The sequence below is a fragment of the Saimiri boliviensis genome, chromosome 1, assembly GCF_048565385.1.
Source record: "Saimiri boliviensis isolate mSaiBol1 chromosome 1, mSaiBol1.pri, whole genome shotgun sequence".
NCBI lineage: Eukaryota > Metazoa > Chordata > Mammalia > Primates > Cebidae > Saimiri > Saimiri boliviensis.
The window spans coordinates 51,482,792-51,507,999 of NC_133449.1; the positions used below are offsets into that span (position 1 = coordinate 51,482,792).

At 49.0% G+C, this 25,208-nt stretch overlaps 1 protein-coding gene across 2 annotated transcripts; it reads left to right on the forward strand.

The window, feature by feature from the left end:
- The first annotated feature begins 474 nt into the window (after positions 1-474).
- CD8B (CD8 subunit beta) lies at positions 475-24,328 on the forward strand. Of its 2 annotated transcripts, XM_003942520.3 has the most exons (6): positions 475-576; positions 4,238-4,594; positions 11,459-11,548; positions 18,463-18,552; positions 20,929-20,965; positions 23,527-24,328. In XM_003942520.3, the coding sequence occupies exons 1-6, from the start codon at positions 534-536 to the stop codon at positions 23,537-23,539; spliced, it is 630 nt and encodes a 209-aa protein (XP_003942569.1). In that variant the 5' UTR covers positions 475-533; the 3' UTR covers positions 23,540-24,328. The 2 variants fall into 2 exon arrangements, with proteins under 2 accessions (XP_003942569.1, XP_074253282.1); XM_074397181.1 differs by lacking the exon at positions 18,463-18,552 and having other exon boundaries at positions 476-576.
- Positions 24,329-25,208: the final 880 nt, after the last annotated feature.

The window sequence follows — 25,208 nt, forward strand, 5'->3', positions numbered from 1 at the left end:
AGCTCACCTCCCTCAGTGCCACAGCCGGTTACTTTTCCTTTCTCCCTGGCGAAGGAGGGCAAGGCTTGGAGCTTGGTGACTCAGGCCCAGCCCAGCCCGGGGCACCCAGGAGCCCCTCAGTAACTACTCAGACAAGTTAGGGGCCAGCTCCACCGTGCACTCCACATCCTGATGTCTCTGAGCCTCGACTGTCACTCGACGTCACAACCCTGTCCAGAGCACCTCTCCGGGCAGGAGGCCATGGCACACATGCAGCTGCCTGGGGCAAGCCGGCTGTATCACCTTCTTTCAGGAAAGCGGAGGGTCCTGGTGGGCCCTGGAAAAGCAGCCAAGACCTTTGCAAGGCAAGGAGGGTGAGGGCGGAGACCTGGCGGTTCCTAACACCAGACTCCCGCCCCCACCGCGCCGGGTCCCGCCTTCCCCACTGCCCCACAAGCTCCCCGACCCGGGGCGCCCCGCCCGGCCCGGCTCCTCACCCAACCCAGCCGCGACTGTCTCCGAGCCCCGGGGGCCAGGTGTTCGGGCGCGCCACGATGCGGCCGCGGATGTGGCTCCTCCTGGCCGCGCAGCTGGCAGGTAAGGCGGGAGGCGCGCGGGCTGACCGAGGGTCTGCGCTCCCCGGGCCTGAGCGGGAAGGTGAGAAGTAGCTGTCCTGGCCACGGTCCTGGCAGGGTGCAGCGTCGAACGCGCGGCTGAGGCGCGCCCGGGAGGCGGCTTGGCAGGCTAAAATGCCCCCGATCGCATTATCCAGGGGACCGGAGAGCCCCTGGACTTAGGCTTAGGCCACCTCCCCACAAAAGCCTGGACCCAGGACAAGGGGAGGCAGTGAGAGAGGGAAGGAAAGACAGGGGCGCCAGAGGTCCCGAGGGGAAGGAAACGGGTCCCCGCCCAGGGTCCCCGCAGGATGTGCTCCCTGGATGGTGCAGGGCTCAGTTCTGGTCTTGGAGCCCCACCCTTGGTGCACGCCGAGGGTCCTGGGGACACATTTTATTACTTCCGGGGAAATGTGTAGTACAATCTGACAAGCATCGGGCCCTCCCAATTCTCGAGGGCTGCGGCAGGGGGATCCCTCTGGCTCCCTTTCTCCCTGATGTTCCGGGTGTTGACTGTCACGGGTAGCGTGGCTCTCTGGGAAGCCGCTGGAGGTTGGGTTGTTGGAGTTGGAATGGAGCATCTAGATTGTCCTTCTGAGTAAGCCTAGCCAGACTGCCTTCTGGAAGAAGCCTCCACACACCCGGAAAACTGCCCAAATTGGTCGACTAGCTCTCATGCCCAAAAAGCCCAAAGCTGGTCATCCTGCCAGGGGGTGACAAGGCCTGCCAGCTCTGGGCTCTGGCCCAGTGAGCGCAACGTCATAAATAAGTAGAAAGAGCCCAGGCAGTCCAGAGCACTAAAGTCATTACTGCTGGATCTAGAAACAGGTCCCTCTGAGAATGAAATCCCTGAGTTACAGAGGGCAGCATGTTGTGAGGCCTGGCTCCCTGTCCAGTGCACAGCAGGGACTTGGCCATGGCCCTGAGTATTCAGTCCCAAATACTCAGGGACAAAAAGCAAGTGAGCCCCGGGAAGAGCCGATGTGCCTCAGCCAGGACAGGAAATGCACACTCACAGCCCAGGCCTTGCTCTTAGAGGAGTTGCTTCTGGGTTTTCTTGGAAGGTCTTCAGGCATCTGTTTACTTGCAGCCCCACTGGGTGCTCATGAGCACATAACCACCATCCAGGAAAGGATTGCAGGTTTCCTCAATTCAGTGGTTCAAAGTCAGATTCTGGGGTCCCACAAGCTGAGTTTGAATCTGAATCTACCATATACTGGCTGTGTGACCTTGAGCAGGTCTTTAACCTTTCTGAGCTTCTCTTTTCTTCCCTTCCTTCCTTCCTTCCTTTCTTTCTTTTTCTTTCTTTCTCTCTCTCTTTCTCTCTTTCTTTCTCTTTCCTTCTTTCTTTCTTTCAAGACAGAGTCTCAGTCTGTCACTGAGGCTGGAGTGCAATGGTGCGATCTCGGCTCACTGCAACCTCCATCTCCCAGGTTCAAGCAATTCTCCCTCAGCCTCCTGAGCACCTGGAGTTACAGGCATGCACCATCAGAGCCAGCTAATTTTTTTTTTTTTTTTTTGGTATTTTCAGTAGAGACAGGGTTTCATCATATTGGCCAGGCTGATCTCAAACTCCCGACCTCGTGGTCCACCTGCCTCAGCATCCCAAAGTGCTGGAATTACAGGCATGAGCCACTGCGGGCAGCCCCTGAGCCTCTCTTTTCTCATGCATAAAATGGGTGTAAAACAGTATCTCCACCACAGGATTTGCTGAGGATCAAATGAGACAATGTATGCACCATGCCACGCACAGCTCAATAAACTGGCATTATTGATTCGTATTGACTCCCCCAAGAAGTCAGTGACCAGAAACAAGGAAAAATCCCTGCTCTCTTGAAAAGGCAGTTTGGGGAAAAAAGGTGTTTGGGGAAAAAAAGAGGAAGCCCAGCAGCCACTTGTGCCCAGGCATCACTTCCTTCTTGTTTACATTTTTATTTTTTAATTTTTTTTTTTAAGAGACAGGATCTCGCTATGTTGCCCAGGCTGGTCTCAAATCCTGGGCCCAAATGATCCTCCTGCCTCGGTCTCCCAAAGTGCTAGGATTACAAACATGAGCCACCACACCCGTCCCCATCATTTCGTTCTTGATGCAAGTGAAAGCTCGGAGTGGTCCAGGAGCGAAGTGAAAAAGTAGAAGTTCATTTCATCAGTGTCGGAGTAAGCCATTACGGGGCCACAGAGTCTAAGCCACAAGTGCAGGCAGGATTTTAAACATGAGCTGCTTGTAAGCCAGCTCCTCCTGGCCACACAAACACTCCCTCTGGTCCCCTCTGCCTGCCCGGGTCTGGGTCCTCTCTGAGCCTCCCCACTCCTGCGTCTCTGCCCTGGCCTGCAATGTCTCCCTCCACTCCACAGCCAAAATGAAAGCTCACCAGGTCAGACTGTGTTTGTTGGAAGCTGTGCAGCCTTGGTGTGAATAGAATACATTCTGATCCTTCTCCTTGAGATTTAATTTACTTCCAGTAACAACCCTGCGATATGAGACACACGGACAGTATTTACCTGCACACATGGCCGTACAGTTCGCAGTGTGCGTTTTTGGACAGCATTTCATTTCTTTCCAACCCTCAAAGGCGGCCAGGACAAGAGCACCAAGTCCCCCTCGTTTCATAAGAAGACAGAGGCTCAGTGACAGGACTGAGGTCTCACAGCAGGCATGGGCAGAGGGTGAGTTCAGGGCCAGGCCTGCGAGTCCTGCTCTGTCCTCATGAACAAGCCCCTGCTTGCGAGGTGCTTCTCGTTGGAGTCTAAGATGAACTCTCAGCCCTGCTTCTGGGCTGTCTGCCCTTCCACTGGGGAATGGGGACCCAGTGACCCATCAATTGCTGGGCTGAGGGGTCACGGGCTGTACTTGTACCTACCACGGGATAGTAAACTCTTTTTTGCTGTCTGTCCTCACTGTCCGCAACGGACAGACCAGCCATGTGCTCTGCTGTGATTCTGGGTTCCTCTACCAGCCTGTCCTGGGTCTCCTTCAGCAGTTAGTAGCCTACTGAAGGGTTATACCTCCAGTGGCAGCCAGAGGAGGTCAAAGGCAACCAGCTTTGGCTTCAGACTTTGAATCCTAGGCCACTTACTTACTGTAAGTGGGACTTTGAACAAGTAACTTTATGCCTCAGTTTCCTCATCTGTGTAATGAAGATTAACAGTCCTGAAGCCAGCCTTGTGCAGTGGTGCATGCCTATAGTCCCAGCTACTTGGGAGGCTGAGGTGGGAGGATAGATTGAGCCCAGGAGGTCAAGGCTGCAGTGTACCACGATAGTGCCTGTGAATAGCCACTCCATTCCAACCTGGGCAACGTAACAAGAGCCCATGTCTTTAAAAAAATTCTTAAGTTGATTTGAGGCTAGATTGAGATCATTTATGCAAGGGCCAGGCAGATAGATACACAAAACACAAATGGCAGCTCTCTCCTTTGTGCCTTTGTAAAGCTGAACTTAGCAAACACCTGCCTTCCAGATGATCTCCTGGGAGGTGGGGTATGTGAACTCTGAGCCCAGGAGCCACCAACTGTGTTCAACACAGCCCCTGAACCCAGTAATTGGGCAGGTGGCTTTTCCTTTGACACTTGACTCAGTGTGAATGTGAGGTCCCGCAGTGTGGCTGAGAAAATATATGATGTCTCTGTTCTTGGCTTCTCCTAGCTCTCCATGGCAACTCAGTCCTCCAGCAGACCCCTGCATACATAATGGTGCAAACCAACCAAATGGTGATGCTGTCCTGCAAGGCCATCTCCTCCAGTACCACACGCATTTACTGGCTGAGACAGCTCCATGCCCCAAGCAGTAACAGTCATCATGAGATCCTGGCCTTCTGGGATTCCTCAAAAGGGACTATCCACAGTGAAGGAGTGGAACAGAAGAAGATAACTGTGTTTCGAGATGGAAGTTCGTTCTTTCTCAATCTCACAAGAGTGAAGCTGGAGGACAGTGGCACCTACTTCTGCATGGTCATCGGGAGCCCCACTCTGATCTTCGGGACGGGAACTCAGCTGAGTGTGGGTAAGAAGCAGGCTGAATGTTATTAATGAGGACTAAGCACTGATTGTGTGTCAGGCACTGGGACCACCGTGCTTCAGTGCACCCCACTCTGCAGCTGTGACTAACGGTACTGCTGCTAAAGTAACAGAAAGTGCATGTGGAGACTTACCCAAGCCAAGCACCTCCAAGTGTTTACACAGTTAGCTTGCTTAATGCTGCCAACCACCCTGGAAGGCAGTCTGTTACCTAACCACTTCAGATGGGAATGAGGTGAAAATGGAAGAGACAGGTCAGAGGTAGAGATAGGCATTATGCTTTTTTTTTTTTTTTGAGACAGAGCTTCGCTCTGTTCTCCAAGCTGGAGTACAGTGGTGTGATCTTGGCTCACTGCAGGCTGCCTCCACCTCCCAGGTTCAAGTGATTCTCCTGCCTCAGCTTCCTGAGTAGCTGGGATTACAGGCATGCACCACAACACCCAGATAATAATAATTATTATTATTTTTGAGACAGAGTCTAGCTCTGTCACTCAGGCTGGAGTGCAGTGGTGCAATCTCGTCTCACTGTCACCTCTGCCTCCTGAGTGATTTTCTTGCCTCAGTCTCCCAAGTAGCTGGGATTACAGGTGCCCGCCAGCATGCCCAGCTAATTTTTGTATTTTTAGTACAGATGGGATTTCACTGTGTTGGCCAGGCTGGTCTCAAACTTCTGACCTCATGATCTGCCTGCCTCAGCCTCCCAGAGTTCTGGGATTACAAGCGTGAGCCACCGTGCCCAGCCAGTTTTCTGTTTTTTTGTTTTTGTTTTTGTTTTTTTTGAGACAGAGTTTCGCTCTTGTTACCCAGGCTGGAGTGCAATGGCGCGATCTCAGCTCACCGCAACCTCCGCCTCCTGGATTCAGGCAATTCTCCTGCCTCAGCCTCCCGAGTAGCTGGGATCACAGGCACGTGCCACCATGCCCAGCTAATTTTTTGTATTTTTAGTAGAGACGGTGTTTCACTATGTTGACCGGGATGGTCTCGATCTCTCGACCTCGTGATCCACCCGCCTCGGCCTCCCAAAGTGCTGGGATTACAGGCTTGAGCCACCGCGCCTGGTCCAGTTTTCTGTTTTTTTAGTGAAAAAGAGATTTCACCATGTTGGCCAGGCTGGTCTCCAACTCCTGACCTCAAGTGATCCACCCGCCTTAGCCTCCCAAAGTGCGGGGTTTACAGGCATGAGCCACCGCACCAGGCCAGGCATCATGCTTATTTTGGGGACAGGGCAGTGCTGTCCTTCAGGCCACATCAGGGACATCTGAAGCTACAACTGGATTGGGCTGAGTCCCCTGGCCTTATAGTGGTGTTAGAAATCCCCACAGAGTGTGCGCACAGGGAAAGGAGGCCATCACTGCCCTGACATACCCAGTGAGAGCATTTCTAGGGGCAGTGGAGGGACAGGTGAACTCATGTGCTCTGTGAGGGCCTACCACTCAAACTCACACCTGAGTTGAATGTAGTAAGGAGACTGAGCCAGGCTCAGCTCTGCTTGCAAACTTGCCATGCTTCCTTCCCTGGGCCTCCGTTTTCTCTTCTGTGTCATGGGGCTGCTGATGGCCCCCAGGACCCACTTAATCCCAGAGAAGCTGCAGACCCGTAACTTAAGTCAGCAAGTCCAGCAGACACATATTTCCAGCCACAGATGGAATTCTAAAATTTTTAAGTCATGTTTAAAAAGACAAAAAAGCAAGTAAAATTAATTTGAATATGTTTTATTTAACTTATTAACTATATTTTCACTTCAACATGTAACCAATATAATTATTGCTGAAATATTTTACAGTTAGTATTCATACCAAGTGTTCGATAAGCATTTTATATAAAACATACAGCTCATCTAGAATGAGACTGGCCACATTTCAGGTGCTCAGCAACACCTGTGTCGAGTGGCCACCGTATTGGACAGAAGGCATTTAGCTATGGGTAGGGAGGGATTGTGGCAGTAACCCTCATAGCCTGGCTTTGGCTTTAGCCCCATGGGGGTGGGGGCAACCCTTTGCTGGGCTCCCACTGCCCTGCTTCCTGCTCACCAGAAGGCACTAAAAGCCGCAAGGAATTAGACCTAGAAATTAGACCACTCAGCGTGAGGAAGTGCAGGGGCAGCAGGGGACAGTGGCATGATTAGGAAGACACAAACCAAAGCAATGCCCCACCACCTCTTGCCAACCTGGGAGGGAGTATTGCAGGCAAGAAGCCGAAGCGTCCGATCTCGTGGCAGGTCCACTGGTTTTTGTATTGAAAAATGGGCTTCGGGAGTTTGGGGTTTTGGGTTTGGGTTTGGCTGATGGTTTTTGTCTCTGTAAGCCCCACACCTTTCCACTCATCTGAGAACGTGGAGGGTGGAATAAGCACAGCTAGTTTCTAGAGCTGCCCACCACCTCCACCCAACCCCACTCACTCCTGGCTTCTGTGTTTCCAAACCCCAGTCCCCTCCCAGCACCGCAGGAATGGCAATGCCTCCCTACAGCCGGGGCTTGCGACCAGACCTGCTTCTCCCCAGGGCTTGTGACCAGACCTGCTTCAGAGCCAGAACCCACCTTCTCATCCAAGAAAGGCTTTTTAGAGGAGGAAGCTGGGTGGTTGAGAAAGTGTTTTGGGAAAGACAGGGCCTTTTTCAGGCCCTTAAGTATATCATGGGCTCAAAGTTTTGTTACATTTATTTATTTAGATGGAGTCTTGCTCTGTCGCCCAGGCTGGAGTGCAATGGCGCAATCTTTTTTTTTTTTTTTTTTTTTTTTGAGACGGAGTTTCGCTCTTGTTACTCAGGCTGGAGTGCAATGGCGCGATCTCGGCTCACCACAACCTCCGCCTCCTGGGTTCAGGCAATTCTCTTGCCTCAGCCTCCTGAGTAGCTGGGATTACAGGCACACGCCACCATGCCCAGCTAATTTTTTGTATTTTTAGTAGAGACGGGGTTTCACCATGTTGACCAGGATGGTCTCGATCTCTTGACTTCGTGATCCACCCGCCTCGGCCTCCCAAAGTGCTGGGATTACAGGCTTGAGCCACCACGCCCGGCCTATGGCGCAATCTTGACTCACTGCAACCTCCGCCTCTCAGATTCTAGCAATTCTCCTGACTCAGCCTCCCGAGTAGCTGAGATTACAGACACACGCCGCCACACCAGGCTAATTTTCTGTATTTTAGTAGAGACGGGGTTTCAATGTGGTGCCCAGGCTGGTCTTGAACTCTGACCTCAAGTGATCCATCCACTTCAGCCTCCCAAAGGGCTAGGATTACAGGCATGAGCCACCGTGCCCAGTTAATCTATTGTTTGTTTGTTTATTTGAGACAGAGTCTCACTCTGTCACCCAGGTTGGAGTACAGTGGCACACTCTTGGCTCATTGCAACCTCTGCCTCCCAGGTTCAAGCAATTCTCTGCCTCAGCCTCCTGAGTATCTGGGATTACAGGCACCTGCCATCACGCCTGGCTAAATTTTTTGTATTTTTTTTTAGTAGAGACAGGGTTTCACCATTTTGGCCAGGCTGGTTTTGAACTCCTGACCTTGTGATCAGGAGTACTGATCACAAAGTGCTGGCATTACAGGCCTGAGCCACCACGCTCAGGTGGTGAGATGGAGTGTTGCTCTGTTGCCCAGGTTGGAGTGCAGTGGCGCAATTTTGGCTCACTGCAACCTCCGCCTCCCAGGTTCAAGTGATTCTCCTGCCTCAGCCTCCCGAGTAGCTGGGACTACAGGCATGTGCCACCATGCCCAGCTAATTTTTTATAGTTTTAGTAGAGACAGGGTTTCACTGTATTAGCCAGGATGGTTTCAATCTCCTGACCTTGTGATACGCCTGCCTTAGCCTCCCAAAGTGCTAGGATTACAGGCATGAGCCACTGCGCCCAGCCTAGTTTTGTTCCATTTAAGGACAGACAGGAAGAGATTAAACTGGGGGTTCAAGAGGAATCCGGGGGACCTGGCTCTAGGCAAGAAAAAATTAAAACAGAACACTCTCCCACCTGAGTCCCCCACCAGACCCAGGCTGTGGTGCCCAGCCAAGGTACTGAGGGCCCAAAGAGCTGGCTCCCCTCTGGGCTCACCACAGACCAGCTGAGAGATGTCCCCGCTTCCTGGAGTAGAAAATAAGTCAAACAGAACTACTTCTAGGGCCATGAGGATTGAAGGAGGTAACACACCCAGCAGAGGGCCAGGCTCCCTGCATGCTCTCCAGGACCCTACTAATGACATTTTCCTCTTACAATAGTTGCCCTCGGCACTCTGATGACCAAGGGCCTTGGATGGACTTGAAGTGTTCACCTTTTTGTCGGAAAACATTTGCACGTGAGGTAGTATGGCAGAGCGAGAAGCACGGGTCCTAGAATCAAGGGCTTTTGGTGCAGATCCTGGCTCTGCAGCCAGTGGCTGCCTAAGTTTGGGCACATGATTTCAGCTCTCTGAGCCTAGGCTTCCTCCTGGATAAAATTGGGATAACAGTGCCTGCCCCAAAAGTTGTTGTGTTCAGTAAACCTATGCTGAAGGGCTCAGCACTGCTCCCCGCACATGGCTGGAGCTTCGTGCACGTTCAGTCTGGTTGCTTCTTCCCATTAGTGTCTTGAAGCAGACACACAGATCGTGTTCTCTGCTTTCCAGGTGAGGCTCAGAGAGATGAGGGACTAAAATGCCTACTTTTATGCAGAAGATGCCAGCCCCAAAATGACTGATCTGCGGGCTGCCCCTGCCTGTCTCCACCCCACTCTTTTTTCTGAGGCAGAGTCACTCTGTTGCCCTGGCTGGAGTTCTATGGCGTGATCTCAGCTCACTGCAACCTCCGCCTCCAGGGTTCAAGCAACTCTCTGCCTCAGCCTCCCAAGTAGCTGGGATTACAGGCACACACCACCACACTCAGCTAATTTTTGTATTTTTAGTAGTGGCAGGGTGTCGTCATATTGGCCAGGCTGGTCTTAGACTCTTGACTTCAGGTGATTCGCCCGCCTCAGCCTCCCAAAGTGCTGATATTACAGGCGTAAGCCACTGCACCCGGCCTTAATATTTCTTTTCTTTCTTTCTTTTTTTTTCCTGTTCCCCTGACTCTAGAACTTAAGTTGATGGTGTCTCCTTAGTCCCTCTCTTACCATTTAGCAGAAAATCAGTGCAGGGAGATCTTTTTCCTCAATCCACAAAGGCAAGGGGTGGACTCTGCGGCTGGCAGTGCCCCCCCTCATCACCAGCCATAGATGTCTTCCATTGCTCTGGGTGCTGGCCCGCTCCCAACACTTCAGCAGGGTTCACTGGGTTAGAATGAAGGAGAGGAGTGACCCACCCAGGAGTCAGGACAGGGGCGTGGGGTCCCAACACAGCACTCACCACTTGGGGCAGCAGGGACAGCTCTTCTCTTCTCTGGCATTCACCTTTGAAATTTGAACTCTGGCATTAAACTTTGAAATTAAAGTTTGAGACTGAAGTTCCCCTAGCTCTGATATTATATATATATATATAATATATATATATATAATATATTATATATATATGTTATATAATATATTATATATTATATATTTTTAATATAATATTTATATATATTATATATTTTATATATATAAAATATGTATATATATTATATAATATATTATATATAATTTTTGGGGGGGCCACCTGAGAAGGAAAACAAATCCCCAAATATGACACCTGCGTGGTACTATACATGCAGAAAACGGCACCCCTCCCTTCCATGAGATTCCTCCATGTACTTAGGGATTGCCAAGTTGGGTGGAGGGGCTGGTTGTGCCAAGGTCTGGACAATCCAGCCCTGGGGCTCAAGGTTTTCATCCAGATGGAGTCACTTCTACTGAACCTTTTTTTTTTGGACACACTGTCCCTTTAATTCTCATGATAATCCCAAGAAGGAGGTGGCAGTTATCTTTATTTCAGCAGATGGGAAAATTGAGGCAGAGAAAAGTGCTATGACTTGTCCCAAGTCACCTAGTGGTTAAGCAGGGGTGTAGGTTAGCCAGGCACGGTGGCTCATGTCTGTAATCCTAGCACTTTGGGAGGCTGAGGTAGGTGGATTAACTGAGGTCAGGAGTTCGAGACCAGCCTGGCCAACACGGTGAAACCCTGTCTCTACTAAAAATACAAAAAATTTACCAGGTGAGGTAGCACGCACCTGTAATCCCAGCTACTTTGGAGGCTGAGGCAGGAGAATTGCTTGAACCCAGGAGACAGAGGTTGCAGTGAGCCAAGATCATGCCAGTGTACTCCAGCCTTGGCTACAGAACGAGACTTTGTCTCAAAGAAAAAAGAAAAGAAAATCAGGGGTATAGGCTCTGCTCAGGTCTGTGTGGCCCCGGAGCCATCCTCTCTCCAGGACACCAAGCTGAACCTCATCCCCAGTCCCCCACCCATTTCTCAACATCTGAGAATTGAGAAAGCAGATCAAACATGCTGTTGCTCTGTGACCTTGAAGCCCTGTAGCAGCCTGGGGAACAATAAGGACTTCAGTACTTGGATGTAAGACAAATTTTGTTTGTTTGTTCACTCATTTGTTCTTGAGACAGGGTCTTGCTCTGTTGCCCAGGCTGGAGTGCAGTTGCATGATCACAGCTCACTTCAGCCTTGACCTCTTGGGCTCAGGTAATCCTCCCACCTCAGCCTCCTGGGTAGCTTGGACTGCAGGCATGTGCCACCACGCCTGGCTGAACATTTTTATTTTTTGTAGAGAGGGGGTTTCACCATGTTGCCCAGGCTGGTCTCAATCTCCTAGGCTCAAGTGATCTCCCACCTTGGCCTCCAGAAGTGTTGGGATTCCAGGCATGAGCCACTGCTCCTGGCCATAAGACAAAGTTTTGTCTCTGAATCCAATTGGTATTCACCTGGCTAAGACATGTGTCTTGCTTTCTTTCTATAGTTGATATCCTTCCTACCACTGCCCAGACCACCAAGAAGTCCACCCCCAAGAAGACAGTGTGCCGGTTACCCAGGCCAGAGACCCGGAAGGGTGAGTTCCCTAACCCTCTGCACCCTCAGAAGCAAGACAGACACCCTCCTGCCTTCCCTCCCTCCCCTCTTCCTTCCCCAGGCGCTTGCCAAATGTTGACACTAGGGCCTATCTCCCCGGCCTGAGCTAGAGTCAGAAAGGACGCTGAGTGTGACAGCAGTTCACAGTCTCATGGGAGACAGATTTGTAACTTGTCACTGGACAAAGCTTAATGGCGGAGACGTCCACCCACACACCTGCACACAAATGTCCACAGTTTCGTTATTCATAGTAGCCCAAAGTGGAAACTACCCAAACATCCACCAGATAATGAGTAGATTAACAAAGTGCGGTATATTTATTATCACGGAATATTATTTGGCCATATTAAGGAGTAAAGTAAAAGAAGCCAGTCACAAAAACCGATATACTATGTGATTCCATGATGACAGAATGTCCAGCATATGACCCTCTGTAGAGACAGAAAGTAGATTGGTGGCTGCCTAAGGCTAGGGGCTTGGGAAATAAATAGGGAGTGATTCCTAATGGATATATGGTTTCTTTTTAAGGGAATTTAAACATTTAAAATTACATTACGGTGGCTGGGCGAGGTGGCTCACGGCTATAATCCCAGCACTTTGGGAGGCCGAGGCGGGTGGATTACCTGAGGCCAGGAGTTTAAGACCAGTCTGACCAACATGGTGAAACCCCGTCTCAAAGAAATAAAAAATAAAAATAAAATTACATTATGGTAATGGTTGCACAACTTCATGAATGCACTAAAAACCATGACATTGTACACTTTAAACAGGGGGACATCATATGTAAATTATAATTCAATAAAGCTATTAATGAACAAAAAGTCCACTCAAAGGACCAGCACTTTAAATGTTTCCGGTTTTGGCCAGATGTGGTGGCTCACACCTGTAATCCCTGCATTTTGGGAGGCCAAGACAGGTGGATCGCCGTGAGGACGGGAGTTAGAGACCAGTCTGGGCAACATGGTGAAACTCTGTCTCTATGAAGGTATAAAAAAATTAGCTGGGCGTGGTGGCACAAGCCTGTACTCCCAGCTACTCAGGAGGCTGAGGCAGATGCCTTGAGCCTGGGAGATGGAGATTGAAGTGAGCCGAGATCCTGCCACTGCACTCCAGCCTGGGTGACAGCCAGAGCCTGTCTCAAAAAAAAAAAAAACATACCAGTTTTACTACCTAACAGAGGATCCAGTACACAGTATGTGCTTGTTAATGAATACATGTTTGTTTGCAAATGAACGCATTTGCTTCTCTTTTTTTTTAATTAATTAATAAATTAATTTTTAAGCCAGTCAAATTTAGCAGTGAGGGGTTGCACATTTGCTTCTCTATGCTAAGCCAGACACCTCGGCTGTAATGTATGCGCGTGCACGCACACACACACACACACAGAGGCACACATGTCCCCCGACCCCTGCAACACACACACTTTCTTTCCTTAAACCCGTCAGCCCAAATATGTTTCTGGAAAAATACTGCTCTCAGCACAGCAAAAGTCACTGGTGACAAACAGAAAGTATCATCTGCTGCTACCCAGAGAACAAACCACAAGCTGTTCCATGAGCGCTGCCGCGTGTGCTCGGTTTGCTTCGTGTTAAATATTTTAACTACCAGAAGGCATCGAGGTGGATACCGAATAGGATCTGGGAGACCTGGGTGGAGGGCTGCTGCCACATGAGGTCACAGGAAAGGAAAATCAGAACCAGCACACAGAAGGGTAAAAAGTCTTACAAAGCTTAAGAGTGACCTTGTTTTACAAAGTCCCATGCCCTAACCCCTTCACCTAAAGGCTATCAGGCAGGCTACAATGAAAAGGATATACAAATACAATGGGGCCAATGAGAGGGGGGTGCAAAAACTGGCTGTGTGCTGCAGCTCTGGGGAACCCAGCAACATCAGTTTAAACAAAGGGAAGACCCCAAGTTGTATGGCACCCCAACCCTGCTGAAAGAAAGAAACAACCTGGAACCACACGAAGAAACCTTCATCCTAGTGCTAAACTCTAGGAGCAAGCTGCTCTGTTCATCTTCATGTGAGGACCGCTGACTGACGGCAAACTCAGTTGTACTTTTACAAATAATGAGGAAAACAAAGGTCTTCAGATTTCTTGAATCATTTCTTTCTTTCTTTCTTTCTTGCTTTCTTTTTTTCTTCTTCTTCTTCTTTTTTTTTTTTTTTTTTTTTTTTTTTTGAGACAGAGTCTCTCTCTGTTGCCCAGGCTGGAGTGCAGTGGCGTGATCTTGGTTCACTGCAACCTCTACCTCCCGGGTTCACGTGATTTTCCTCCTTCAGCCTCCCAAGTAGCTGGGATTACAGGCACCTGCCACCATGCCCAGCTAATTTTTGTATTTTTAGTGGAAATGGGGTTTCACCACGTTAACCAGGCTGGTCTTGAATTTCTGACCTCAGGTGATCCACCCACCACAGCCTCCCAAAGTGCTAGGATTACAGGCATGAGCCACGGTACCTGGCCTCTTGCATCATTTCTTATACCAACTCTCAGTAAAATCCCAAGGCAAAATGCAAACCAAACATTAACAGGTTATTAAGAATAACCCGGATGTGTGTGAAGGTGGCCAAGTGGCGTGGGGCTGGGAATGGGTGTGAGAAAAGTAGGTGAAGGTTGTTCTGAGAAGACCAGCCCTGGGTCAGTGTAGCCTAGTGGCAAGTCTGTCAGGCCTAGGTCTGAATCTCTGTCTACCACTGCCTGAACCATGAGACACTGAATAGGTGAGTCAGCCTCTAAACCTCAGTTTCCTCATCTGTAAAATGAGGATGCTTACCCAACTAAAGGGGACGCAGGATTAAATGAGATGCAATCATACAGCAGGCACTCCGAGTTCGTGGGGCATCCACACAGACCTCAGAGCCTGTTGTCATGAATGATGGGCCACTGAGAAGGGGCTGCCCCTGATGCTTAGGGCTGTTCCTGAGACAACATCCTTAAGTGCTGGGGGACAATTTCTAAACCACTGACTCAGAAGCCGGTTGCTGTGATCCAGAGCTCAGGAGCTGAGTGGAGAGAGCACGATAAGGAAGGCTGGGCTGGGGGTGTCGCTGGTGTGCCTCTGGCCAGTGGTCCCTTACCCAAGCACATTATTTGTGGCAGCAGCTTTTCCTGGAGAGTCACATTTTGGATGGGAGACAGTGCTTCAGAGGAGATCTGTAGCTATATTGCTGGCCTCCACAGTGTTTGTTTGTTTGTTTGTTTGTTTGTTTTAACCTGAGGCGGAGTTTCACTGTTGTTACCCAGGCTGGAGTGTAATGGCACCATCTTGGCTCACTGCAACCTCCGCCTCCTGGGTTTAAGCAATTCTCCTGCCTCGCCTCTCGAGTAGCTGGGACTACAGGTGTGCACCACCATGCCTAGCTAATTGTTGTATTCTTAGTAGAGATGGGTTTCACCTTTTTGGCCAGGATGGTCTCAATCTCTTGACCTGGTGATCCACCTGCCTCGGCCTCCCAAAGGCTGGGATTATAGGTGTGAGCCGCCATGCCCGGCCTCCACAGTGTTCTTAACCATGACCTCTCCTCAGGAGGGAGCCCTGCTGCCCTGTACATCCCTGCAACCTGCACCCACCTTCATTACAGTTTTTAAAAATTTAGTTGAGATATAATTTGCATGCCACAAAGTTAACCCATTTTAAGCATACAAACTTAATGATTTTGGGTAACTTTACTCAGTTGCGCAATCAGTACTGTAATCTAGTTTTAGAAGGTTTTCCTCACCCCAGTAAGATTCCCTGTGCAGCCACTAATCTATCTTCCGCCTCTGCAGATTGGCCTGTGTGGGACGTTTCACAGAAGTGGAATCGTACATCATGGGGTCTTTTATGCTTGGCTTCTTTCACTTAGCACCATGTTTTGGTTCATTCAGATGGGAAGAACAAATAGGAGGTGAGATTGAGCCCGACAGATGCCCTCAGCATCTCAGAAGGGCCGCTCATCCAGCCTCCCACCCAGTGTGTGAATCTTCGCCACACCCCAGCCATCCAGCCTTGGCTTGTTTCTCTCCAGTGATAGTGGGCTCCCTCCCATGTAGCAGCCCGCTCCCTTCCCTTCCATACCACTCATGCCCTCATGCAGCTGAGGTGGGACCTGCAGGGGCTTGGAACTCAGAGGATCTGTGTCCACACCCTGGTCCTGCCTTTCAGTAGCTGGGTGACCTTGGGCATATAATTTAATCTCTTTGAATCTTGTGTGTGTGTGTGTGTGTGTGTGTGTGTGTGTGTGTGTGTGTGTTTGAACTATGAAATGAGAAAAAAATAATGGCAAGCCGGGCATGGTGGCTCGTGCCTGTAATCCCAGCACTTTGGGAGGCCAAAGCAGGCAGATTATGTAAGATCAGGAGTTCGAGACCAGCCTGGCCAACGTGGGGAAACCCTGTCTCTACTAAAAATACAAAAATTAGCTGAGCGTGGTGGCAGGCGCCTACAATCCTAGCTACTACGGAGGCTGAGGCAGGAGAATCACTTGAACCCAGGAGGTGGAGGCTGCAGTGAGCCCAGATCTCGCCATTGCACTCCAGCCTGGGTAACAAGAGCATAACTCCATCTCAAATAAATAAATAAATAAATGAATAAAATAGCAATACCTTTCTTCCTCACAAGATGGAAGTTTGCATTTGGTATGTACTTAGCACATTCAGTAAAAATTCTCTCCATTCCTTGACATCCACAATGCTTTTCGATTTTCTGAACCTCAAGGCCAAAGTTGCAGCCTTACCCTTTCACCTGTGGACCCTGGCTCTGCCCCTCAGCTACTCAAGTGACCAGTCACAGGGGCCTGAAGGGTGTCAGAGAAGAATTTGGGGCATTGATAGTGTCAAGTCTGCTGTTTAAATAGCACACTAAATGGACAAAGGAACAGATAGTCAACTCATAGAAGAAAAATCATACAAGTGGCCAATATATAAAAATAGGCCAAAGCTCATAAGTAACTAGGGAATTTAAGTGAAATAGCACTTTCCCCAGATTGACTGGCAAACACTAAAACACTTCCATGGTATCAAGCATCAGCAGAGCGCACTATTGGTGGGTGGGGATGGAAATCTTTTTTGGAAGGCATTTGACAGAATCTGTCACAACTTAAAGTGGACAAAGTCTATGGTTTTAGTAGTTTCTGTTCTCAGTATTTGCCTCAGGAATTCACCTTTGTAAGGAAATACACAGGATGTTTTCTGCAGAGTTCTTTTTAAAAGTAAAACACAGGAAACAAAATGCCCATTGATGACCGTAACTCACGGCACATTCATACTGTCAGATGTTACCCTGCTGCAAAAAAGAACATATTGATTAAGTGAAGGAATAAAGGCATGTTGAAAAAGTGAAGGTACAAAAGAAAAATTTGTACAGTATAACCCACTGTATATGGTTTTTAAAACTATATGTATCTAAGGCCAGGTGTAGTGGCTCACTCCTGTAATCCCAGCACTTTGGGAGGCTGAGGCAAGCTGATCACGAGGTCAGGAGATCAAGACCATCCTGGCCAACATGGTGAAACCCTGTCTCTACTAAAAATACAAAAATTAACCAGGCGTGATGGTGGGCACCTGTAATCCCAGATACTCAGGAGGCTGAGGCAGGAGAATTGCTTGAACCCAGGAGGTGGAGGTTGCAGTGAGCCAAGATCACTGCATTCCAGCCTGGGCAACAGAATGAGACACTATTTGAAAAACAAAACAAACAAAGAAACAAAAACTATAATATAATCTATAAAAATTACATAGGCATGCAAAGAGAAAGTTACTAAATTATCAATGGTGATTAATTCTGTGAAGGAGCAAAGATGTCAGTGAGCACTCTAATCCTATATTTAAATCTCTTAGAATGAAAATATATTCAGCCATTTCTTGTGAAATTAAAAGTTCTTAAAATAAATAGTAAAAGTCTCATTACCAGGCATGAAAATTATCTACTTCTTAAAAATGTGGATGTAGGACATGACATTTTATATATAAAATGATCTTGGCCAGGCGTGGTGGCTCACGCCTGCAATCCAAGCACTTTAGAGGCCAAGGTGGGCAGATCACCTGAGGTTGGGAGTTCAAGACCAGCCTGACCAATGTGGTGAAACCCCGTCTTATTAAAAAAAAAAAAAATCTCAAAGATGTTTAAAGTGCATACAAAGACTAGACCCGTACACGGTGGCTCACGCCTGTAATCCCAGCACTGAGGCGGAGGTGGGTGGATCACTTGAGGCCAGGAGTTTGAGACCAGCCTGGCCAACAGGGTAAAACACTGTCTCTGCTAAAAATACAAAAATTATCCGGGCATGGTGGCACACACCTGTAATCCCAGCCACCCGGGAGGCTAAGGACGAGAATAGCTTGAACCCGGGAGACAGAGGTTGCAGCGAGCCGAGAACACGTCACTGCACTCCAGCCTGGGTGACAGAGCTAGACTTTGTCTCAAAAAAAGAAAAAAAAAAAAAAAAAAAGACTTGAGGAAAAATACATTACATCAAAATGCAAATGGTGGTATTCTCTGGGAGGTGGGGCTTCCAGTTGATTTTTCCCTCCTTGTATTTTTTTTTTTTTTTTTGAGACGGAGTTTCGCTCTTGTTACCCAGGCTGGAGTGCAATGGCGCGATCTCGGCTCACCGCAACCTCCGCCTCCTGGGCTCAGGCAATTCTCCTGCCTCAGCCTCCTAAGCAGCTGGGATTACAGGCACGTGCCACCATGCCCAGCTAGTTTTTTGTATTTTTAGTAGAGACGGGGTTTCACCATGTTGACCAGGATGGTCTCGATCTCTCGACCTCGTGATCCACCCGCCTCGGCCTCCCAAAGTGCTGGGATTACAGGCTTGAGCCACCGTGCCCGGCCTCCTTCCTTGTATTTTTCTGCGTGTCTCGTGCAGAAAAATGTTCAGTGTTGAACACATGTCACGTGTTTTTTCCAGGCCCACTTTGTAGCCCCATCACCCTCAGCCTGCTGGTGGCTGGCATCCTGGTTCTGCTGGTGTCCCTGGGAGTGGCCATCCACCTGTACTGTGAGTTGTCATTTTGCGAGTCATTGGGGTGTCCCTATTTGCTGTTTGAAGTGTCCCTGGGATATTTTCTTCTCTAGGGAAGCAGAGCAGGTGGCAGCCTGGTGGGAATTTACCCCAGAGAACTGATGGTATTTCCCAAGGTAGTTCTTGGCCTAGGGCTCTGCAGCCAAAGCCAAAGACCACCCTGTCCTTGGAGTCAGACAAACCTAGGTTTGAATGCAACATGGCTGTTTCCTGATCCAGTGCCCTGGTCTCTCCGAGCCTCAGCTGCTTCAGATGGTGGTAGGACATTACCTACCTCCCAGAGTTGCTGTTTGTAAATTCCTGCCCCAAGTGCCTAGCACATGGCATGTGTCAGTAAGTGGGAACTCAGGTGAGCAGTTGAGACCAAACTCCAATACCCAGAAGAGATTGCCTATGGGATTTGTGTTGTGTTCCTAGAAGCTAGAAATCCTCTTCCCGCCACCCATATTGATGAGGCTGTAGGAAACTCAGAAATGACTGCTGCTCCCAGCCGCCCCAGAGATGGGACTGTCTCCTTCTATGGCCCTCACGCCAGGCTCTGCACAGCATTGGGTTCACAAAAAAGACAGGGAGCCGGAGGGGAGCTCCACGTGGCTGACCAAGAGCCTAGAGCCCAGATTCTGCCCCGGTTCTTCTGCTCACCTGCGCCACTTCTAGCAAGCCCCTTCCCCTCTCTGAACTTCTATAAAATGGGCAGGCAGGACAGCAGGGGCATGAACTATATCAGTAGCTCTTTACTTTTATAGGTCACAGATCCCTTTGAACATACAATGAAAATTATGGAGCTTTGCCGGGCGCAGCAGCTCACGCCTATAATTCCAACACTTTAGGAGGCCGAGGCAGGCAGATCACCTGAGGTCGGGAGTTCAAGACCAGCCTGACCAATGTGGAGAAATCCTATCTCTACTAAAAAGGCAAAATTAGCTGGTCATGGTGGCAAATGCCTATAATCCCAGTTATTCGGGCGGCTGATGCAGAAGAATCACTTGAACCTGGGATGGGGAGGTTGCGGTGAGCCGAGATCGTGCCATTGAACTCCATCCTGGGCAATAAGAGTGAAACTCTGTCTCAAAAAAAGAAAAGAAAAAAGAAAATTATGGACCTCTTCCCACAGAAATGTACCCAAGTGCATACATTTGCCTAAAATTGTTCCCCACAAAGGGGTTCATGCACCCCATTCTAAGAACCCCATAAATTTCAGTGGTTTGCAAACTCTTTTTCTTTTCTTTTCTTTTCTTTTTTTTTTTTTTTTTTTTTTGAGACAGAGTTTTGCTCTCTCACCTAGGCTGGAGTGCAGTGGCGCGATCTCGGCTCACTGCAACCTCCACCTCCCGGGTTTAAGCAATTCTCCTGACTCAGCCTGCCAAGTAGCTGGTATTACAGGTGCCCATCATCACACTCAGCTAATTTTTTGTATTTTATTAGAGACAGGTTTCACTATGTTGGCCAGGCTGGTCTCAAACTCCTGACCTCATGATCCACCCACCTCGGCCTCCCAAAGTGCTGGGATTACAGGCATGAGCCACTGTACCTGGCCTGCAAACTCTTTTGATCAAGGAAAGACCTCACTGCTAAAATAATTTGAGGCACATGTAATAACATATATAAAATATTAAGTAAGTGAATACAGCTATTTGAATATTATAAAGTAAATGCAGCAGTTGGCTGTATTTACTTATTTAATATTTTCTGTATGTTATTAAATGTACTTCAAAAATAAAAAGTAAGCTGGCCGTAGTGGCATGTGGCTGTACTCAAGAGGCTGAGGAGGGTGGATCACTAGCACCCAGGAGTTCAAGTCTAGCCTAGACAACACAGTAAGACCCCGTTCCTAAAAAATAAATAAAAATCAAAAGTAATAAAGGCTGAGATCCAACTGTAAATAGATATGCTTCTGTTTTCTTCTTACCTCCCAGTGGGAAATCTTGCTCACCCTCTGAATGCAGTTGCTCTAGCCTGAGACTGCTGTCTGTAGGACCTCGCACGACTGACTTGCTGTGAAGGGCAAGCAGGTGTGTTGAAGGACACAGACTCTGCAGCTGATTAACTGAGTTTGAATTCTGTCTTTCCCACTTACTAGCTGCATGACTTTGGGCATGTTACCCAGTAACTCACTCACTCTGCATCTCAGTTTCCCCGTATATAAAATGGAGATCTTAAAAGTAGTTTCCAACTCAGGTTCTCAGTGAGCATTAAGAGGATTAAAATGTGTGAAGTGTTTGGGCCAGGATCTGGGACCACGGAGGTAGGCTGAGGTGTCGGCTGCCCCTGTGACCATCTTCCTTGGCCTCTGGGGCTCAGCGCAGTGACCCACAGCCCACACTGACTGGCGCCCTTGTTTTCCTCTTCCAGGCCGGCAGAGGAGAGCCCGGCTTCGTTTCATGAAACAGTAAGTATGTGACGTGGGTGTGGCCCTGGGTTCCTCAACCCCTGCTGCAGCTCGCAGCCTACAACCGCAGCAAGGAGCCAAAGTCAGAACTCGCCTTCAGAAGATCATAGACTCAGCCTGGCATGGTGGTACACACCTGTAGTCCCAGCTGGGAGGCTCAAGCAGGAGGATCACTTTAGCCCCGGAGTTCAAAGCTGCAGTGAGCTATGATGGTACCACTGCACTCCAGCCTGGGCAACAGAGGAAGAATTCACTTAAAAAAAAAAAAATCAGACTGTATAAATAGATGGGGTGATAGAGTTTGGACACCTGAGAGATAACCTAAATAAACAAACAAAAACCTGAGCAATCACTTAAATGTATTTCAAGAACACCCTTAGCCCTCCTGAGGAAAGCAAGCAGGCTTTGCATGCAGGTGTTATTCCACCCCCTTGGTCCCGTATGAGATAAGGGAGTATCACCCCCATTTTACAGATCAATGGAGAGACTACTGGGATAGGGTTAGGAGGCCAGGCGTTTCCACCAGCCATTGCTCTCTTCCCTAGGAGCTGCCTTTGTCCCATTTGCCACCCTCGACCCCACCTGGGTCCCAGGAGTTGGCAGAGTCACATAGCACTCTTGGGGCCCACTGAGCTGAGAAAGCTTCTGTACTTTTGCTGGGCTGGGCTGGGACCTTTAGCGGTGGCCGTTTAGCCACCATCTTTGCAAGTTGCTTTGCCCTGGTAGGGCAGCGACATTGGGTCCTGAGTCTTTCATGAGGCTGTTGGAAGCCATCCTGGGTGGGGGCAACGTTCCTGCATTCAATGTTTGTTCCTCAAAACAGAGACTGTTTCACATCTGCCTATCCAGTTAATTACATTTGATCCTCAGAACAACCCCCTCTGTACAGAAATGTTTGGGAGAGCAAAAGTACACACCTCTAAATTGAAGAGGGCAACAGGGCCTCGTGCTCAAGAGCTCTGGCTTTAGGGGGAGATGGAGACCGGTTTGAATCCCATCTGCCAATCACCAACCATGTGACAGTCAGCAAGTCACTTCCCCTCTCCAAGCTTCGGATTTGTCATCTGTAAAGTGAGCTAACAATGCCGATCTCATGGTCAGTGTGAGGACTCTCTGGGGTACTGCCCTTAGACCATGCGGCCCCAGACCCCTGGAGTTGGAGCACAAGCTCAAGTCACTTCAGTAAATTCAACTCTGCAAGTGCAACAACAGGCAAACAAAATGGATTTCTAAATACTCTAAAATTGCAGTAGCCATTACTATACACTCTGCATTGTTGTACACATTATATTTATACTTACTGAGAGTTGCTTAATCATGCCTGCTAGATTTTATGAGCAATTTTCAATGATATTTTGGTTGTGTGCAATTTTCACCTCGTGTGTTGGATTTAGAAGCTGCCCCCTACCCAAGAGATAATAACTTGAGTGCAGCTGTCTCAGGCCAGACCTCTAGAAAGTTCCATTCAAGGCTGGTAGCTCATGCCTGTTATCCCAGTACTTTGGGAGGCTGAGGCGGGTGGATCGTCTGAGATCAGGAGTTTGAGACCAGACCAGCCTGCCCAACATGGTAAAACCCCATTTCTACTAAAAATACAAAAAAAATTAACCCTTTGTGGTGGCGAGTCCCTGTAATTCCAGCGACCCAGGAGGCTAAGACAGGAGAATCGCTTGAACCAGGGAGATGGAGGTTGCAATGAACCAAGATTGCACCACTGCACTCCAGCCTGGGTGACAGAGCGAGATTCCATCTCAAAAAAAAAGTTCCGCTCAAAATCTCTCCCATGGTGACCTTTCATGGAGAAAAAGTCCCTCCCTGGGTACTAACTGTGGTCTGTCCCCACCCCTTCATTTTGACCTGCTCACCAGTGATCTTGACGCCAGTTTTGGGCAGTGTTGGGTGTGGTGAGGGGTGCTGGATGCAGGACCTCATGCTTTTGCAAGCCCAGGATCAGCTTGAGGCAGGGAAGGGGCTCTGGGTGGTCATGGGGGGATCCTGAACCCCCGACTCTCTTCATTTCAAACAGCTGTACTCTCATCTATTGTCTGGGCTTATACTTACCTATAACATATCATTTGAACAAAAAAGTTTGTCGCTTTAAAAAAGTTTGAAAACCACGTCTGTTTGCTATCATGATCCGGGCTGGAGGAAATAGTCCCTAGTGTTCACAGATCAGAGCTGCGATTTGAGGTAGATGTTACCCAGCCTCTGACTGTCCTTAGGAAGTCATCCCATCCACAGGCTAATTTCTTCTGGCTCCTTGATGTAAATTTGTGATTCTCCTAGCTTATCATAGAGGTACTACAGGAAGTAACACAATTCAAAGCTACAGTTCTTTGAGCTGCAGTTTTGTTTTGTTTTGTTTTTTCGCCTTAATCTTTTTAATGACTAAGATGGGCCCTAGAAACATACTAACAAAAAACATACTAACAAACCCCCCGCCTCCCCCCGCTGCCCACCCCGTCCACTTGGAGTAGAACTCTGCCATTTGTCTCTGTTACAGGAAATTCAATATCATTTGCCTGAAAATAAGTGGTTTCACAACTTGCTGTTGTTTTCAGGTTTTACAAATGAGAAGAGAATACGGTTCTGGTGTCCTGCTACAAAAAGACATTGGTCAGTAACGAGCGTGATGTGGAAAAATGGGAGAAGGGACACATTTGACCCTGGAGAGTTCACTGGCTGCTGAAGCTGCCTGCTTTTCACTGCTGCAAGTTCTTTTTGTGTGTGATATGCATGGGAGCAACTTGTTCGTGGGTCATCGGGAATGCTAGGGAGAAGGCTTCATTGCCCCCAGGGCACTTCACAGAGCATGCTGGAGGACCCAGGAGGAAATGCCACCCATGCCGCCACTTCTGGCTCCTGGACTTTCCCTGGGCTGAGACCTTTCGTGATCGCCGTTTAGCCTGAATCTTGGCAAGTTGCTTTGCCCTGTTAGGGCAGTGACATTGGGTCATGGGTCTTTAGTGGAATGATGCTGGGTTGGCTCCCCCTTGGACTTCCCAGGCTGGGGCTAACCTTCCTACAGAGAGGCCAGGCCCAGTTTGGGAATGAGGCTTCTCGAGAGGAGCTGTCCAGTTCCCAGAAGCGTGTCAGTCTCTGAGGGCTGCCTTTGGGGCTGGGAACTTGGGTTTGAGGACAGGAGTTCCCTTTATCGTCCACTAGGAGGTTTCTCAGCTTCCACTTCTACTCTCCCATGGCTTAGTTCTTTATTCACTTTCTGCTCTTTTAATACAAATGTCTTGGTTGTACAAATAAAGTTCCAGGTTAAAGATACAAACGGCTTCTGTGACATAAACATGCAAAAGCCCATCTACAGCAAAGCCATCAATGCTCAGTGGAACAGAAACCACAAGGACAAAATTCGTACATCCTCCTTTTGCACCCGAGATCTTCGTTTCTCCAATGTTGTAGGTGTAGAGAGTCCTAGAGAGGCGAGGAAGTGCCCAGGGCACCCAGAGCCAGGCTGCCTGTGCCCCAGGCCCATCCCCTGGCCTACTCCCAAGCTGAACTTGTTCGTTTCTACGGCAGGTTGAACCCCAGGCATCCCTGGCCTCAAGTCAGGCACCAAAGAGAAGGTAGGAGGCATCAGGGGTTCTGTCACGTCCATTCATTTTCTGATCGAGTCTTAGCCTTGACAGTCGGAGAAGGAAAATGCAAGGAGAAAGTGCTGAGCAGGAGTGGAGAGTGGAGAGCAGGACCTCGCGCCTGGGTTTGAAAAAGTGCCTGGGACCCATCTTAGCCACCCCCTACCTGAACTTTAGCAGTATAGGAGCTCTTGTACCATAAGACACTGCATTAACAGAAGCACCAGGCCCAAGGAGAACCCAGCCCCACCTGCTTTTCCCGACCAGCTCAAAGAAGGGCATGTTCAGAGACCTGTGACAGCTGCAGAGTGTAAGAAATGTTACCAAAAAACAGGACGGGAAAGACAACTCTGGGGAGGTGGCAGGGTGGCTGTCTCCTGGCATCTGGGGTACAGTCGCAGCAGAGGTATGGTGGGTGGAGTCAGAAAGGCATAGATGCAGTGTCCCCGGAAGGAGGGCCTGGACTGTAAGTTGTCCAGGTCCTTGGCATTTTGAACAAAGAACTGGGCAAAACGCACAAAGCAATAAAGGAATTAAAACAGGAATTAAAGTGAGAAAGCACCCACAAGGTGGGAGTGGGCCCTAGCAGGCGGCCCAAGGGCCCAATTGCAAAGTTTTCTGGGTTTAAGTACCCCTTTTGAGGCCCCTGTTGGCTA

Bases quoted from the DNA above. Each gene is read 5' to 3' on its own strand.
- CD8B (XM_003942520.3), top strand. From the start codon at position 534: ATGCGGCCGCGGATGTGGCTCCTCCTGGCCGCGCAGCTGGCAG. The intron at 4,595-11,458 runs GTAAGAAGCAGG...TTCTTTCTATAG, and splicing joins GGGAACTCAGCTGAGTGTGG to TTGATATCCTTCCTACCACT. The intron at 11,549-18,462 runs GTGAGTTCCCTA...TGTTTTTTCCAG, and splicing joins CAGGCCAGAGACCCGGAAGG to GCCCACTTTGTAGCCCCATC.